The 17119-nt window shown below is 48.1% G+C and overlaps 1 protein-coding gene across 1 annotated transcript; it reads left to right on the top strand.

Annotated features, from left to right (window-relative positions):
- The first annotated feature begins 5270 nt into the window (after positions 1–5270).
- Ykt6 (YKT6 v-SNARE homolog) lies at positions 5271–16659 on the top strand. The gene is made up of 7 exons (XM_032916253.1): positions 5271–5526; positions 8694–8776; positions 10504–10604; positions 11637–11741; positions 11996–12061; positions 13654–13755; positions 14884–16659. The coding sequence occupies exons 1-7, from the start codon at positions 5423–5425 to the stop codon at positions 14917–14919; spliced, it is 597 nt and encodes a 198-aa protein (XP_032772144.1). The 5' UTR covers positions 5271–5422; the 3' UTR covers positions 14920–16659.
- Positions 16660–17119: the final 460 nt, after the last annotated feature.

Raw genomic sequence — 17119 nt, forward strand, 5'->3', positions numbered from 1 at the left:
CCAGCAGCCTCTAGGAGGGGCCGTGTGGTTCCAGGGAAATGTCCTCAGTGTTGACTGACTTTTCCTAGCTATGCTGAGCTGTGAGGAACTGGTGGCCTCTAGACAGACTCAGCAAAAAAAGGTCTTTCCCTCCGGTGGCGTGGGGATGGCTTTTGAGTAATGAGGCAACAGGTAACTCTGCCCCTCACGGTTCAGCTTTCTTCTCCGAGCTCAGTCACAGTCGATGTTTCTGTTCTAACCAGGTGTGGAGTAGATGCCTCCCGTCAGGGCCTCTGTGCTCCTGAGAGGGCCTGTGGTTTCTATGGTGACCATTCTATCATTAGAGCCACCATGCAGAAAACTGGGACTGATGGCCAAAGGCCTCTCTACTCCCGTCACCATGGTGACCACTCTGTCACCCTGTCACTGCAGTGACTGCCAGCCTGGTAGACATTACCACCTGCTCAGTTCCCAGGTCAGTGCCTTAGTGCCTGTTACACTTACTAAGGAGCAGAGCCCTCTACGCCTGAGAACCAAAAGAACGGGAAAATCGTCTTTGCCTTCCAGCCTGGCCTTTGCACTGGAGACGGCTAGGAAGCTTCTTGTGACAAAGAAGCTTTCCCTTTCTTTCTCTTTGTCCTGGTCTGAAACCAGAACTAATGGTGGACCTGAACCACGCTGGCTCCACACTGCACGGGACTGTGCGTGTCTCTATTGCTATCCCTGGAAGCCTCAGCCCAGGGCATCTGTTGCTGGAATTAATTATTTTTGTTTTGTTAAAGATTTATTTACTTATTTTATGTATGTGAGTACACTGTCACTCTCTTCAGACACACCAGAAGAGGGCATCCGATCCCATGACAGGTTGTGAGCCACCATGTGGTTGCTGGGACTTGAACTCAGGACCTCTGGAAGAGCAGTCAGTGCTCTTAACCACTGAGCCATCTCCCCCCAACCCCCGTGTCAGTGCTCTTAACCACTGAGCCATCTCCCCCCCCCGTGTTTCTTCTTTTAAAAGTACTTATTAGCATATGTAATCCGTGTACAAAAGAATGCGTTTTATAATGGCATGTTCATTTAAATATATCATCTATTTTGACTATGAAAACATACACACACACACACACACACACACACACACAAACACACACACACATTACCACAGTCTGTTTAGTCAGGTTAGTATTACTTTTCGAATATGATTTCAGGGCTGACCACTTGGTATTGGACAACCAATTAAGGGGCTCATAAAAGGGAGACGCAACGTCTCCTGCTCCCCAAACTCCTTAGCTGTCTGTAGTCCCTTGTTTATGTTCAAGGCCCTGAGGCTCCTCCTTCCATGTCTACTGGTGCTGTTCACACTCCGGTCTTGCCCAGGCAGCCATCTCGTTGCATTCTTGTGGTTGGATCTTGCCCGTCATTTCTGAGACTCGCAACCTCACAGCAGATCTCCCCTCAAACGTTCCAAAGCGCCTACTTCGCAAACGCCCCGGTCCTTCTGCGACTATGTCTGGAGCGTGTGGCATTCGGACGGCAACCAGCATGTCCTGGCTTGTCTTCTGATGCTTCTCACTCTCTCTCACAAATCCTAGGGCAGATTTCTGTGCAGCGTGAGGCGGGAGCCCTCTGGATGGCCAGTGTTGGTATGGCGAGGTCTGTTCTGGGTCAGCAGGCGAGGCTTTTTGACTAGTTCAGGGTTGAGCCAGCCGGGCCATGAGGACCACTGGCACCCAGAGCCCTGGGACAGTTTCCTTGTGAGGACTTCTGCTCTGTGACTGTTGCTGTGGCGCTGCCGAGCTTGGCTTGGTGTGCCCAGCTCTGAGGGCAAACCTCATTTTCTTGCCTCTCCTCTGTATGCTCCTGTTCTCAGGTGGGACCTTCACACACTGAGGCTGAGGGGAGTCCACACGGGCTGTGGAGCAGGAGGAACGCCTGCAGGCTCTCCTGCCTGCTTCTCTGTTTTCTCCGAAGCCTCCCTTCTGACCTTCCTGTGTAGCGCTGACCCGCAACCATCAAGTACCGTGGATGGGATAAGTGAACTGCCTAAGTGACCAGGTATTCCCATTTCAAGTGGCTGGCATCTGTCCAGTACAGCTCGTCCTCAGCCGGGAAAGGCTGACTCGACAATTGTAGCTTCGGGAAAACCCCATGCAGGGAAGGCAGTCTGAAAAATACCTGTTTCGCTAATTCCAAAAGCTCCTACATGTTCTGACGTAGCCAATGGCTGACATAAAATCAGTGGCAGACCAGGTCTATCTTTCCTGCTGCCATTTCGGGGGAAACTGGGACATCCCAGTGAAGGGGAGACTTGCTTAGTATGAACGAGCCCCTTTCTTTCTTTTTTTTTTTTTTTCTTTTTTTTTTTGAGCTGGGGACCGAACCCAGGGCCTTGCGCTTGCTAGGCAAGCACTCTACCACTGAGCCAAATCCCCAGCCCCGGGCCCTGCCCTGTAGCTGGGATAAACACCTCTCGTGAGGGGGCAAAGCTTCGGAGACAGGTAGGTGTTTGCCGAATCCATTGGGCAAATCCATAGGACCTGGGTCTTTGGTCATGGACACTCTTATTACAAATATGTTTTCGAAGAGGCTTTTTAAAAATTAGGATCTGGGGTTGGGGCTTTAGCTCAGTGGTAGAGCGCTTGCCTAGCAAGCACAAGGCCCTGGGTTCGGTCCCCAGCTCCAAAAAAAAAAGAAAAAAAAATTAGGATCTGGAGAGAGGTCTTGGCGGTTAAGAGCACTAGCTAGCTGTTCTCACAGAGATTCCAGGTTTGGATCCCAATACTTGCATGGCAGCTAATAACCATGTGTAACTCTAATTCCAGGAAGTCTAAGAATCTGACACCCTCTGCTAGCCTCCATGGGTACAGCGTAGAACAACACTCAAACACATTAAAAAAAAAAACCCTTAACACTTGTATTATAAATATATATTATCTATAATATTATTATTGTATGTTAGTGTGCATGCATGCACATGAATGAGTGTGCAGGGGGCTGGCATGGATGCTATTGTGTGCATGTGTGCATGGGGGGACTTGGTTCTCTCCTTCCACCACTGGGTCCTGAGGATCAAACTCAGGCTGTCAGGCTTGGCAGCAGACACCTTAACTCACTGAGCCGCCTCTCCTGCTCTGCAAAAGGACTTTCCTTTGATGTCTCAGGACTCAGGGGGACAGAACACAAGAGCGCCATCATCCCACACCAGTGATGCCATATTTTCCTTTCCTTGTAGGTTTTTCTCTCTCCACATTTTCAGGTTTCTTGAGCCACTACAAGGATAGAAATTTCTGGACACCCTTCATCTGCATCCCTTAAATCTTCTTTACTGTATTTGCTCTGCCTTTGGCCTTGTGAGGAATAGCCTTCGTTGTGAACCTGACCACACCTGGAATCAACTACAATGCTAGCTGCTGGGCAGTCCTGTGAGGGCTTTTCTTGAGCAGATTAAATGGAGCAGGAAGACCCATCTTAACTCTGGGCAGCACCTCCTGGTGGTCATCCACATAGAAGCATATGGAAGAAGGAAGCTTTACCTGTTGCTTGCTTGCTTTTGCTCTCCCTGGCTAGTTCTACCCGGTCACCATAGCATTCCTATGCCTAAACCAATATAGGGATTCAAATATAGGCTGAAGACCAATCTCTCCAAGAATCCTCAGACTTTCAGCACCAGATTAAGTTGGAGGAGACATCCAGTCTTGTGGTCTATGCTTCTCCAGTGTGAGACAGCCACTGTTGGACTACTTATACAGACAGCATCCTGAAGCCAAACTGGTAAACCCTCTCTTAATACATGTCCTATCAATCCCATTCCTTTAGAGAACCCTAATACAGGTTATAATACATATATAATATGGTCATATACGTACATGTATAGACACATGAATATATACAGCTCAGATATATATATATGTACATATACCTACATGTAGGTATATATGAATATGAACTCTTCAAGAGTAAGTTGTATACACAATGTTCATCTATTTCTACTCATAAAACCAGAGATTTTCTTGTAAGGCAGTGACTGAAAGCTGGAAATAAAAATACAGTGCTATTATCTAATCTATAGACCTTGCTCAGATCTTAGCCTCCGGTTAAAGCTCTGCTTCTAACAGTCTGGAGGGCACCTTCAATCTATCACGAGGTTTTTCTCTTCCTTCCTTCTTTCTTTCTTCCTTTCTTTCTTTCTTTCTTTCTTTCTTTCTTTCTCTCTTTGTCATTGAACACAATGATGCAAATAACCATCGTTGTCATTGTTAAACATCTGCAATGAGCAGGACTTGGGACGTGATACTTTATCTTTTTTTTTTTTTTTTTTGCAACATGTCTACGAAAAGGATATTTTTTTTTTTTTTTTTTTTTGAGCTGGGGACCGAACCCAGGGCCTTGCGCTTGCTAGGCAAGCGCTCTACCACTGAGCTAAATCCCCAACCCCTAAGGATATTTTTTCGAGTTTAACAGATATGGGGCGGGGGTCCTCACTTGTGGTGTGGAAGTACTGAGGCTGAATTCAAGCTGGACAACAGCTGGGGAAACGGAGGGGAAGACAGTGTCATTCGCAATAGATTAACAAGCTTGGCTTGGGGAGTTCGCATATCTCTAGATGAAGCTTTAAAGCCAAAGAAGAGCGGGAAGAAGTGCCAAGAATAGCTGTAAGGGAGTTGGATAAGCCCAAGGTCTGCCTCTTGCTTCCACTTTTCTTAATCCAATTCTTTTTCTGCAAGGTCACTGTCCTGGTCATTTTGTACAACTTTGGATAAAGAGACTTTCTTCAGAAACGGTTCTCATCTGCCGCCTGTGGAGCCACGGTGTCGGTGCAGGTGAATGGGGCTGGGTGACAGCCTCTGGCTACCTGGCTTGTCGAACAAGTGTGTCTATGTCAGGGGTTGCTGAACCTGGCCACAGCCAGTGACGTTTTTTATTTTTATTATTGCAACGGAAAGGATGGAGGACATTTCTTTTAGTCGTCTGTACTTGGGATACCCAGGGAAGAGGGTTGGTTAGCCTGGTGCTGTTACATACAGGGTGTAATAAAAGAAGTAGAGCGTAGGGACAGGTACGAGTTGCTATTCTAGCCGGATGGAGAAGGAAGAGTGAGGGTACGGCACGGCACTGCCCACCGCCAGTCAGGGTCCGCGCGACAGCCCGGAAGAGAGCGTGTGCCAAGGCACTGCCACGCAGGCGGAGACCGAGCCTTCTGGCGCCGACTCAGCCTGACGCGGGTGCGTCCCGCCGCTTAGATACACGCACGCGCACGCGCACGCGCGTACCCTGCCTTCCGTCCTCCAGTGCGCGTCTGAAGCACCCAGCGACTGGAACCGGAAGTGGGCCCTAAGCTAGGAGGAAGAAGCCGGCCCGGCCCCGTCAGCAGCCGGCCGCGGCTGTTCTGAGGAACTGCGGCCGCGCTCCCGTGAGCGGGTCTGGGGCCCGAAGGTGCGGCGCCATGAAGCTGTACAGCCTTAGTGTCTTTTACAAAGGCGAACCAAAAGCGGTGCTTCTCAAAGCCGCGTACGATGTGTCTTCCTTCAGTTTCTTCCAGAGGTCCAGGTAAAGTGGGCCGGGCCCTGGTGGCTAGACCTGGAGGCCTGGGAGTCGGGGTTGGGTCCAGAAGGGCGGGGATTCAAATCTCTCAAAGGGGAGCACGGCCTCGGCCTCGGGGTCTCGGGCTATGCCTGAGGAGTCATTAGCATCCCTGGTAAAGGGCTCTGCCAGCCACATTATTGCCCTGTTGTATAAAGATTAGAAGACCACTGAAAATCGTGCGGATTAGATGCACTACCAAATGTTCTGATCTAGGATATCCACAGTCAGAAATAAGTATTTTGACTACCACTTCGCACCCCGTGATTTAACCGGTGTTTGGTACCTCAACAGCCACCTTTATATTTCATCATTGCCAGTGGTTCTCACCTTCCTATGCTGAGACCCTTTAATACAGTTCCTCCTATCGAGGTGACCCCACCATAAAATTATTTTCGTGGCTGCTTCATAACTGTGACTTTACTACTGTTATAAATCGTATTGTAAATATTTTTGGAGGTTGAGGTTTGCCAAAGGGGTTGCAACTCACAGTTTGAGAGTCGCTGGTCAAAGCGCTTTCCAACACTTCTATATGAGGTGTATGGAGATATTTCCTTTCTGAGTAAAGTCACTGATTCTTCAAGGGTTGGGCGTGGGGTGCAGTTATAAGTTTTAGTGTTTGGGCCCTGGTGATCAGAAAGGGTCCACACTGGTAGTTTGGCAGGAACCACTCAACTTGTATTGCTTATAGGCATAAAGGATTCTGGGATGCTTTAATTGTAAGTTCCACAGATACCCAGTCTTGTGGGAGTGGGCAGAGTGACTCAGACACAAAAGGAGAAGGACCCAACAGGTGACCTGTGGTCATCTTGTCTCAAAGTCTGGGGGAAATCTGCTTGTTCAGGTTGTGTCTCAGATTTTGATAGTTCTAAAGGCTTGTAAAGACTTCATATAAGTGGAATCATACAGTAGTTGTCTTTGTGTCCCACTGATTTTACTAAGCAGAATGGCCCCCCAGGTTCATCTATGTTGCCACAAATACCAAGATTGTTTCCCTTTCAAAATGTACACAGTATTAAGTTTTATGCCAACACTGCCTTTGTTTACGCATGCATCCACCGACGGAGGTGAGTTGCTGAGGATTATAGTTTTGGAGTAATGTTTGCCTCGGGGTTGGAAGGTAACGAGCTAGAGAAATAGCTCATTCAGGGAACTGCTTGCTGCACAAGGGCCTGCGTTTGATCCCAAATATATTAAAGGAAAATAAAATCTGGGCGTCGGCACACATGCTTGTACTTCCAAAGCTAGGAAAAGAGATGATGAGGATCGGGGTATGACTGGCCCTGGCCAGGCCCACTCTGTGAGCTCCTAACCAACTTCATCCCAGAATCCAAGGTGGGTGGCTCCTGAGGAAAGACTCCATACGCACACGTGCAGCTGCAGGCAGACGGCACCCACATGGATGCTCAAATCCACAGTTTCCTGTGGCGTGTACTCCCTGAAGGTGGAATTGTTGTGTCATTGTTGGCTCCTTCTGTTCTTCCTGCTCCTCTCTGTACCCTGGCCTCTGTTCTACACTTGATGTTGTTTTTCTCAGATGGAACCTGTGGTGCCAACTTGGCTCTTTTCATATTTTCCTCTTTCTGTTTCTGTGGAGGGTTCTCAGAGCTTTCACGGTGCTGCTCTCTCTTTGATGTCCTTACGTTATCTAGTATCAGATAACTAGCAGTGAAGCAGAGAGACATATGTTCCAGTTGAGTGAGACCCCCCCCCTCGTTCTTAGCCTTCATGTCACCACGATTACTGAAGACTTTGAGTGGTCTCTCACAGTTAGTACACTACTAATAGCCCTGATTACATGACTATAATCTTGCTATAGATATCTTTTTTGTTTTATTGCAAAGGTTTTCTTGAGGAAAGGAAATTAAAGAATCGTGATTATTTTCAGTGTGTCATTCCCGCATGATAATAATAGTATATTAATATGCCAGGTGATGCTTTGTATATATTACCTCATTTTTTTTTTCTTTTTTCAGAGCTGGGGACCAAACCCAGGGCTTTGCGCTTGCTAAGCAAGCGCTCTACCACTGAGCTAAATCCCCAACCCCATATTACCTCATTTTTAACTATCCCACCAGTCTTGATTTTACTGTCAAGGTCAGCACAGTAATTTGGATGACACCTAGTAAGACGAAATCACAGAGTTAGGTCTTCAGATATCGCAGTTAAGAATACTATAATGCTGGATATAGTAGTATACACCTTTAGGGGGCAGAGGCAGGTGGATCTCTCGGCTTGGTCTAGGTAAGAGCTCCAGAACAGCCAGGGCTACATAGACCCTGTCTCAAACAATGGCCAGCCTCATACTGATGGCCCCGGCTGCCCTTTATCGTGCACCTCCAGCTGAAGGCGAGAACGCCTGTCCTCCGGCTGGAATCACAGCTCTCTTTTGGCCATGATAAACTGCATTGCAGCTCCATATGAGCTACTCCCCCTTCTGCCTTGACTAAGCTGTTTCTTTCCATTTCCTCCACAGCGTCTGGGGCCTCAGCAGACCTGAGATAGCTCTCACTGTGTGGGTCAGTGGCATTCCCAGCCATGGTCTGTTCTATGGCCGCAGTACTAACTGACCGTTTTTACCACTAGTGATTTTCTGGAGCAATGTATTTATTTATCCCGCTTCTTGGAAATTAGTATAGGAGGTCCTTTCTGCTTTGCCACGACACCCCAGGCGTGTTGTTAAGATTTCAATCACATCTTTATTTTCTCTCTGTGTGTGTGAGTGCATAACAGGATACTCATGGAGGTCAGAGAACAACCTGTAGGAGTCTTTTCTCTTCTTCCACCATGTGGGTCCCAGGGATCAAACTCAGGTTGCCCGGCTTGACAGTAGGTGCTTTTATCCAAAGAGCCATCTCACTGGACCCCAAATCATGTTCTGAGAGAAACGTTAAAATAACTGTAGCCTAAAGATTTCTCAGACGCCCGGAAGTGGATTGCTCTGACTGGTTTGTTGGTGTACAGGCATGACTTGAATGTGGTATATACATCCGTGTTCATTTACACTGGGTTTATTACTGTTTCTAAGGTTAGGAGGGAATGAATAAAACCAAGAGAAGCTCAGCGGTCACTTTCCACTGTGTTGGGGACAGTGTGACCGAAAGAAGGTTATAAATGTGTGTTATGTTTCCTAGTGTTCAGGAATTCATGACCTTTACAAGTCAACTGATTGTGGAACGATCGGCGAAAGGCAGCAGAGCTTCTGTCAAAGAACAAGGTAGGAGGACTCACGCCCTTCTGAGTGCTGGCCTGGCTGTCCCCCTCAGACAGTGCTCCCTGGGCCGTGTGATTGCTCCCAGGACTGTGCTCTTAAGCTACCACATGTCCTCTGCTTGCTTCTCCTGTTCATAAAGAGCGCTCCGCCGAGTGCTGAAGTCCACACTTACTGCACATGACTGTGCAACTGCGCTTACACAGCTCACACTCACTACACCTTAGACCCTGGCTCTCCACCTACCCCGGCCCGCAGGCCGAGCAGTCATAGGTGCTGATTCTCTCGGTCATCAGCACCTTCATAGTCTCTTTTCCTCCCAGAGCAGAGCCTTCAGAAAAGGGTTCCTAGCTGGCACTTGTGAGGCCATTACTGTAGCTAGCACTTGTGAGGCCATTACTGCGTTCCTTAAGATTTCTTTTTCTTTTTTCTTTTCTTAAAGCAGGATCTTTTCTTCATTTCATAATTCAGGTTTTAGTTATCAGTTTGGGGTTTTATTTCAGACTCATACATTTCACAGACAAATTTGAAGTTACATGAATTTCTTCAGGCATAACAATGATGACCTCTGGTAAGCAGTGGCCCAGGATAGAGTTCCTGAATTGATGATATATCACAGATCAGCGATACTGGCTGAATATTCTCCGTGAAGAGTTTCTGTCCTAGTACCACAGAAGGGAAAAGGACTTGTGACTATCAGTGTTCTCTCTCCTTCCTACTGTCTACCCTTCACAGTTCTATCCTTTAAGGACTATTCCTCACACTGGCAAGCTTCTCAGTTTCTATGGAAACTGACTCCATGTTTAGTTCTTTCTTATTTGGGAATGCATATAAAATAAAATGGTACTTCTCCCCCTCACCTCCTCTCTGTTCTTGTTGATCTTGCGCCTCTCGGATTCCAGGGGCTTATACTCTTCCTCTTCTGTTTTTCCCTCTGGTTAACATTGGAATCTTCTGGGCCAGATCCATAAACAGGGTTGTAAGATTATTTGTAAGATCTCACCCAAGGTTCTTTGGTTTGGGGGATGCAGTTAGCCATGTCATTTCTGAATCCTTTCAAGTGATGAAAATCAACCATCTTGTGGATATGATTGTTTTCAGAGGCTTTTCTGCAAACCAATCCCTTTAATCTTATGACAGCTTTAGTGCAGTAATGCTAGAGGCCTCATTGAGGACTCCTGGGCTTTTTCTAGACAATTCCTCCTAGCCACCCACCACAGGCTAGAGTAGGTCAAATCATGTAGTCTTATTACAGGAGATTGAAGCCCTAGGAGGTCATTTTCTGCTTCTCGGCCACCCTGTAGAGATTATTTTAAGAAAGAAGAAGCAGCTTGTCTTGTCTGGTATCCCCTCAATTTAGGAGCAGCCCAGAGCCGGGGAGAGCCATAAATTGCCAAGACTTAGCCAGTCCTGACCTGGGCTAATGGCAGTGATCTGGAGTTGCTCCTGGAGACGTTGTCTCTGCTGTGTTTTTTTTTATCCCTGGTACTCATTTTGATTTTCCTACACATATAGTATCAGGGAATCTAGGATATTAGTCAGAGCTCCTGGGCGTGGCCCATAGAATTGTGATAAAGAGCCTTCTAGTAGAGCTTGCTCAGAGCAGTTGAGTTTCAAAATAGGTTCAAAGTGGCTATGTTTGCACTAGAAAGCAGGAACCAATATTATGATGCATCGGCAGATTCAAAACAGTCTGAAGCCCTCATATTATGTGAGCTCTCTTGTCTCCATAGAGTACCTTTGCCATGTCTACGTCCGGAGTGACAGTCTGGCAGGTGTGGTCATTGCTGACAGCGAATACCCTTCCAGAGTGGCCTTTACCTTGCTGGAGAAGGTGAGTGTTGTTGGACTAGACTAGGAGGTCAAGTGTGAGACGTGCAGAACCTGAAGCACGAGGGGTGAATGCTCCAGAGACATTTTCACCATCCCTCTACCCAAGCCAGGAGACATTTGAAATCACTGCCTATATATATTTTCTCGTCGGTGCTGACGCTGGCTTTCAACTAACCTGTGATCCTGCCTTGATTACATTAGCTTCTCCTCTGAAATTAGGCCACTGCTGCCGGCTCTCCCTGTGCTTCTGCTGAAGGTTCCTCGTTCTCTTCCTGTTGTTCCTGCAGGCAGTCATTACAGCTTTCTCCCCTGGTGGAGGTCAATGGCTTCCTGGAGTTTGTTTGTTTTTGAGACAGGGTCTTACTGTGTATCTTTGTCTTGCCTGGAACTCGTAATGTAGACCAGGGTGGCTTCAAACTCAGAATTTCGCCTGACTTTGTCTCCTGAGTACTGAGATTAAAGGCATGTTGCAGCACGCTGATTCCTACCCATTCCATCGAGTTTAGTACCCAGTGACTTCTCATTGTAAACCAGAGACAGAGGTACTTCCTTGTCCTGTTCCTCGTAACATTGAAACAAGTCCAAAGACCCCACCCCCTTTTTTTTATGGTTTTTCAAGACAGGGTTTTCCTTTGTATCCCTGGCTGTCCTGGAACTTACTTTGTAGACCAGGCTGACCTCAAACTCAGCCTGCTTCTGCCTCCTGAGTTGCACCACCACTGCCCAGCAAGCTTACTTTCTTGAAGCTCACTTTCCATTACTTTGGAAAACTAGAGGGCTAGTATTGTTCCCCAGGGGAAGTTTACTGTACACTGGGCACACTTTACTTCTGCTTCTAGACTACTTAGGACTTGTTTTAATCATAAACATTTGAAAAGACGAACTTGAACCTAGACTGTTCCCTTGCCATTCCATGTCCTTGTACCCTGGAGAGCCCAGGAGCCTCATTTGGGCTGAGTGCTGTTGATGAAGGGGCCTCACCGAAGGTCCTGGAAAGCTGGTGGGAGATACGCTGAGTCTCTTTGTTTTGCAGGTACTAGATGAATTCTCCAAGCAGGTCGATAGAATAGACTGGCCAGTAGGATCCCCTGCTACAATCCATTACACAGCCCTAGATGGCCACCTTAGTAGATACCAGGTGAGTTTAAAAGAACGTCCTCTAGAGACTGGCCCAGAAGCTATGTGACCATCTGGAAAGGGTCAGTGACCAAGGCTGATGCACAGGCGAATCGTGTTTGAAAAACACAGAGACATTTTCAGACAGATAACCTAGGTTTTGAATTCTGTTCTTTGCCTTTTTATTGTGAGAATTATTGGTAGTTTCCTTAGTTTAGATTGTTTACAGGTAACTACTTCAGTCTCAACCCTGATTTTGTCCTGTCTCTTTCCTAGAACCCCCGGGAAGCTGATCCCATGAGTAAAGTGCAGGCCGAACTGGATGAGACCAAAATCATTCTGGTAAGCTGCAAAGTGGGAGAGCAAGCCTGAGCACCAAAGCGCAGAAGGAGGTGCCGCTGACCCAACACGGGCCATCCTATTTTAATGAGAGCAGTCACACATGCCTCAGGGACTTTCTCACTCTCCCTCGTATACCCCATCATAGTCACAGTGCCCTGGACTTGGAGGGGACCAGGTCGGGAATCCGTGTGGTCCTAGTAAGCATTCTGCCAGTGAGCTGCATCCTGGCCTTCAGCTGATGTTTCTGCTGTGTGAATTGCTCAGCCGTGTACAGGAGTGGAGGACGGCTTGGCTCAGTGGTTCCACTCCCACAGATGCACTGGCAGTGGCTATGTGAGAAGGGCAGCAAGGCCCTCAGAGGGCCCCCATCTCTGTGCTCCTATTCTGCAAGGCAGAGACTGTAGTGCTGACAGACTACAGCTTATCTCGGGATGCACTCCCTGTCAGTGAGCATGCAGTCTATTGTGCATATGATATGTGTGTGTAATTCTGAATTTTGAAGGAGCCACTGTTTAAATGACAAGAGGAAAGTAGTTGAGATTCGGTATTATTTATTTAATCCAGAATATCCAAATATCTTTCTACCATGTCTTTAGTATAAAAAAGTCATCAATACAGTATTGCCTTTTATAAATTTTTGTTTTATGTGTAAGGGTGATTTTTGCCTGCATGTTCTATCACCAATACAGTGCTCTTAGATGCCAGAAGGCATTGGATCCCCTGGAACTGGAGTTAGAGATGGTTGTGAACTGCTGTGTGGGTGCTGGAATTGAACCCAGGTTTTCTGGAAAAGCAGCCAGTATGATTAATCACTGAGCCATCTCTCCAGTCCTACTAATAAAGCTTTCTGCACACTGAGCGTGAGTCTGCAATGTGTTTATGTTTGCACTTGAAGCACATATTAGGGCTTGTCTCGTCTCAAGTGCTCGGTAGCTCTGTGGCTCCTGGGTCAGATGGCACAGCCTTCTCACTGTGTTAGTCTCCTGGGGGCTTGCTGTTGAAGTTTGGGCCAGGCTGGTTCCTTCTTGGGGCCACGTGAATAATGTGTGTTCCAGACCTTTTTCTGGTTTCTGGGGGTTGCTGGCAGTTCTCACTGTTTCTTAGTTTCTCCTGTGTCATCACATGGCCTTTTCTCTGTGTCTGCATGTCTGGTTTTATGAAGATGCTAGTTATGTAATTAGGACCACCCTACTCTAGCATCACTGCTTCTTAAACGGATGACACTTGGAAAGACCTTATTTCCGAGGATGTGAACTTTGGACACCATTGTCCATCCTAGTGCAGTCATAGAGCATAGAGATGTCTTTCTTTGCACACGTGTGCTTACAGTACACAAGTATAATGCAGACATGGTTTGTGTGAGCTTTCCTAGAGCGTGCTTCTCTCGGTCTGTGCTGGAGAAATATTGGGAAAGCCACCAGGTCCTGTGCTGTTGGCACGACTGGAACATATTCTGGAACTGGGTCTCCGTGCTTGTTGTGTCTGCTGCGTAGGGGCCCAGAGGAGGCACTTGTAGCCATTGAACTCCATAAGGACCTGTCAGCAGACATTCACTGCACAGAGCCAAGAGTTCTCCTGTCTCTTCTGCCTAGCACAACACCATGGAGTCTTTGTTAGAGCGAGGCGAGAAGCTTGATGACTTGGTATCCAAATCAGAAGTCCTGGGAACACAGTCGAAAGCCTTCTATAAAACTGTGAGTAGCCCTGCTGCCCTCCTGGCAGCCCCCCACAAAGCCGTTGCAGCTTGTCTCTCTGGCACTCCTGATTAGATCAGATTTGGGTACCATCCTGGGAGCCTAAAGCAAGTGCTTCAGCCTCAGTGATGAGCAGCGTACACCCAGGCACTCCGCTGCGTGACTGAGCTGGTTTCAGACCTACCACCCACTTCCCATATTGGTTCCAGCTTTGGTCACCAGGGTTTTCCTGATCCCTCTGCTGAGAGAACAGTTGGTCTTCAGGAAGAACCCAGCCGTTCACATCTCCGAGGTGGCTCTTGGTTCTCTGATACGTTTCCTTCCATCGGCAGGGTCCTCCTGCTGCCTGCCTGCCTCTCTCCAGGCATTCTTCAGTTTCCAGTTGTGAACATTTCTGTTGCTTTGTCTAATGTAGTTGGGTATTTAGCCTCGTGTATGTATGTGCACCACATTAATACCTACTGCCCACAGAGGCTAGAAAAGGACATAGAATCCCGGAAACCGGACTTGTAAGTGCTTGTGAGCTGCCACATGGGTGCTGGGTTTTGAACCCTGGTCCTCTGGAGGAACAGCTGGTGCTTTTAACTGCTGAGCCATCTCCTCAGCCCCAACATTGTGTTCTTGGCCCACTGTGGGACAGTAGTAGTGCTGTCTGCCTATGCGTATTCATGTTGAACTGCAGTATTGGAGGAAGATGACCAGGCGGGGTTAGAAGGGTGGCCTTTGACCACAAAGCAAGAATGGGCACAGTAGCAGCCCCTGCAAACATGAGCAGGAACCATGCAGCTTCTCTAGAAGACTGCCCGGCGGTCCGATAGCACTGCTGAAGTACTCAGCGAGTCCTGACTCCATATTGCTTCTTCCCCTTTTACATGGTCTGATTGTAGGAACTGTATTAATGTATTGAGAATATTAGTGGGGTGTGACAAAACCCTGAGGAGCCCGGCCTGGCAGATGAAGCTGTGTCAGGTCATGTGAGCAGCTCCCTTTGAAGCCCCAGGGCCTTCCCTTGGTTTGGTTTTGCTTTCTCTCTCTGATTGCTCCGTTACCCACCCTCCAGCTTCTCAGGGCTTTGGCCCTCCAGCCCTCCTCGGCATTCTTCAGCCTCTCCTTTTTTTTTCTTTCAAGGCCCGGAAACAAAACTCATGCTGTGCAATCATGTGACATAGCCCACAGAGGCAGGCGCTGGATCGTCACGTCACTTCAGCCCCTGGAGACAAGCAACATCCTAGAAGAGGATCTGGAGCCAGGCAGACTGTCTACTTTTATTTTGAAGTTCCCAAGAGGAATGGAGGAATGATTTAAGGGTGGGAACATTGACGTTCGTATGTGTGGTTGTGACTTTGGGAAAAAATTTGAGCTCAAAGATGTAATGTTGGGAAAATGAAACCATAAACTTTTAAGTGGCTCTTATAGGTGCTGAAGGGCTTATTCTCAGCTAACCCTGGAAGGCTCTATGGGAGGGAATCTTTTTCCTGATCCTTGGTATGACTTAGGATTTCATTTGTGCATTAACAATATTAACTGTCCGGTGAATGGGGTGGGGGGAGGGACCCGGGTGATAGGGCAGAGTTTGAACACTCCAACATTCTACTGCCTTGCACTGTGGGGGCTGGGAGAAGTCACCATGGCCGGTAACAGGCAGTGGTCACTAAACAGGCAGTGGTCACTGGGTCTTACATGTTTAGCTTGCCTGTCTGCTAGGACTGGCATTTGTCAGGAACAGGGCCCATCCTAAGTACCTTTATCCACTACTACAAAAATGACTTATATGAGGTACTTAGAAAGGGCCAAGCTGGGCAGGATGTGTAAGGACAGTTTTATCAGCTAGCAGACTGCGTGTGGGCTGGGGCTGTTCTGGCGTTGGCAGGGTCAGCTGGGAGTGTCCAACTTTGGGGAAGAAGCAGATGCAGGTGCCTTCAGTGTCCAGTGTGGAGGAACACTCACCTGGATTGCAGTTGGGCTTTGAACATCAAGATCAAAGTATCGGGTGCTGCCACCTCTCAAAGCTGGTTTGATTTGTCTCTGTGCCCACAAGATTGTTCTGGCAACTGCCTGGGGCTTGCGTGTCGGACAAGTCATTCTTGTGGGTACCAGGACAAGTGCCAGCAGCCTCCACATTTCCACTGCCCACCTCTGGTCTGTCCAGTTCTGTCTCACAAGCCCTTCCCAACCAGACAGCTGCAGGGTGGAGGATGCTGAGGGGTTGGTCTGAGCTGGTACCATTGCCAGCACAGCCTACAGGGTAAACCCAGAATGTGCCAGGTTCCACATCACCTCTTCATGTTCTGCTGTGCACAGGCTATATCGGAGAAACCCTGTCTCCCCAAAAGCCACTGCTGCGATGCTGGCCTCTGAGTTATGAGCCAGAGTTGTCTCACTCTGATGTCCCTACCCTGAGCCTGCTGAGCTGCCCTCAGAATGCCCAAATGGGGAGGGGGACATCTACTATGGCTTCCAAAAATCCCCACTAGTTGCTGTACCTATTTCTCTGGATACTGCTAGCCAAAGGGCTCAGGCTCCCCCTAGAGTGGCCTGCCCACGTAATTTTCCCACTGCCACAGACCTTTCCAACCCAGGGTCCCTGGACGGCACAGTGCTGCTGGCACTTGTGTAATAAGTGGCCTGGGTGCGCGTCTTTCTCTTGTTGCTCTGGGGGTCCTGGGGAGGAGTAGAGGTGGGCGGAGGTAGGAGTTTGTGGGGGAAAGGTAACCTTTGCCTACGTGTGGCCGTCCTCCAGGGTCTGCTCGCTTACCCTGCAGTGGATGAGTTGTCCTGTGTTTCCCATCCCCCCACCATATTCTAATGTTAAATCACTTGGCAAGAGTGTATTTTAATAATGCCTAATTCCTCTATGTTCTGTCTGAAGGTTTCTGTCCAAATAAAATTGTCTTTTGAAATTCAGTACTGTTTCGTGTTTACTTTTAGCTTCGGGGAGGCCTCTGTGCCCATATCAGCCAATGAGGGGTGGGAAGACACCAGGTATTTAGTTCCTGTGGATACTAGGATCCTGTCCTGGATAGGCCTCCAGACCTTTCGGGTAGGAATTTATTTCCTTTTTTGTTGTTAAGCAGGTGAGGGAGTGCTGGAGTGGCATTGCTGTCTCAGAACCCAGTTTTCTGCACCCCCAAAAAGCTTGCCTGGGTGAGCTGCCTCTTAGCGATAGAATCCTGGAGAGAGGCTTAGTTTTGCCCAAGTTTCCCATTCCGTGCAGGCTGGCTGCAAACTTCTACCAAGCTTGGGAAACCTCGAGGGTTCTGGGGAATTCCTTACTCCCGATGGGCACAGGTAACTTGTGAGGATCAGCATGGGATTATTCAAATCTGGAGTATGGTTTTGAGTTTGAAATGGCCTCAGTGGCTAG

This window comes from Rattus rattus, chromosome 11 (assembly GCF_011064425.1).
Source record: "Rattus rattus isolate New Zealand chromosome 11, Rrattus_CSIRO_v1, whole genome shotgun sequence".
Taxonomy (NCBI): Eukaryota; Metazoa; Chordata; class Mammalia; order Rodentia; family Muridae; genus Rattus; species Rattus rattus.

What these genes read in the sequence shown, in the direction of transcription:
- Ykt6 (XM_032916253.1), top strand. Translation starts at nt 5,423, where the DNA reads ATGAAGCTGTACAGCCTTAGTGTCTTTTACAAAGGCGAACCAAAAGCG. An exon ending in CCTTTACCTTGCTGGAGAAG is followed by an intron (nt 10,605 to 11,636) that starts GTGAGTGTTGTT and finishes TTTGTTTTGCAG; the next exon opens with GTACTAGATGAATTCTCCAA. An exon ending in ATGAGACCAAAATCATTCTG is followed by an intron (nt 12,062 to 13,653) that starts GTAAGCTGCAAA and finishes TCTTCTGCCTAG; the next exon opens with CACAACACCATGGAGTCTTT.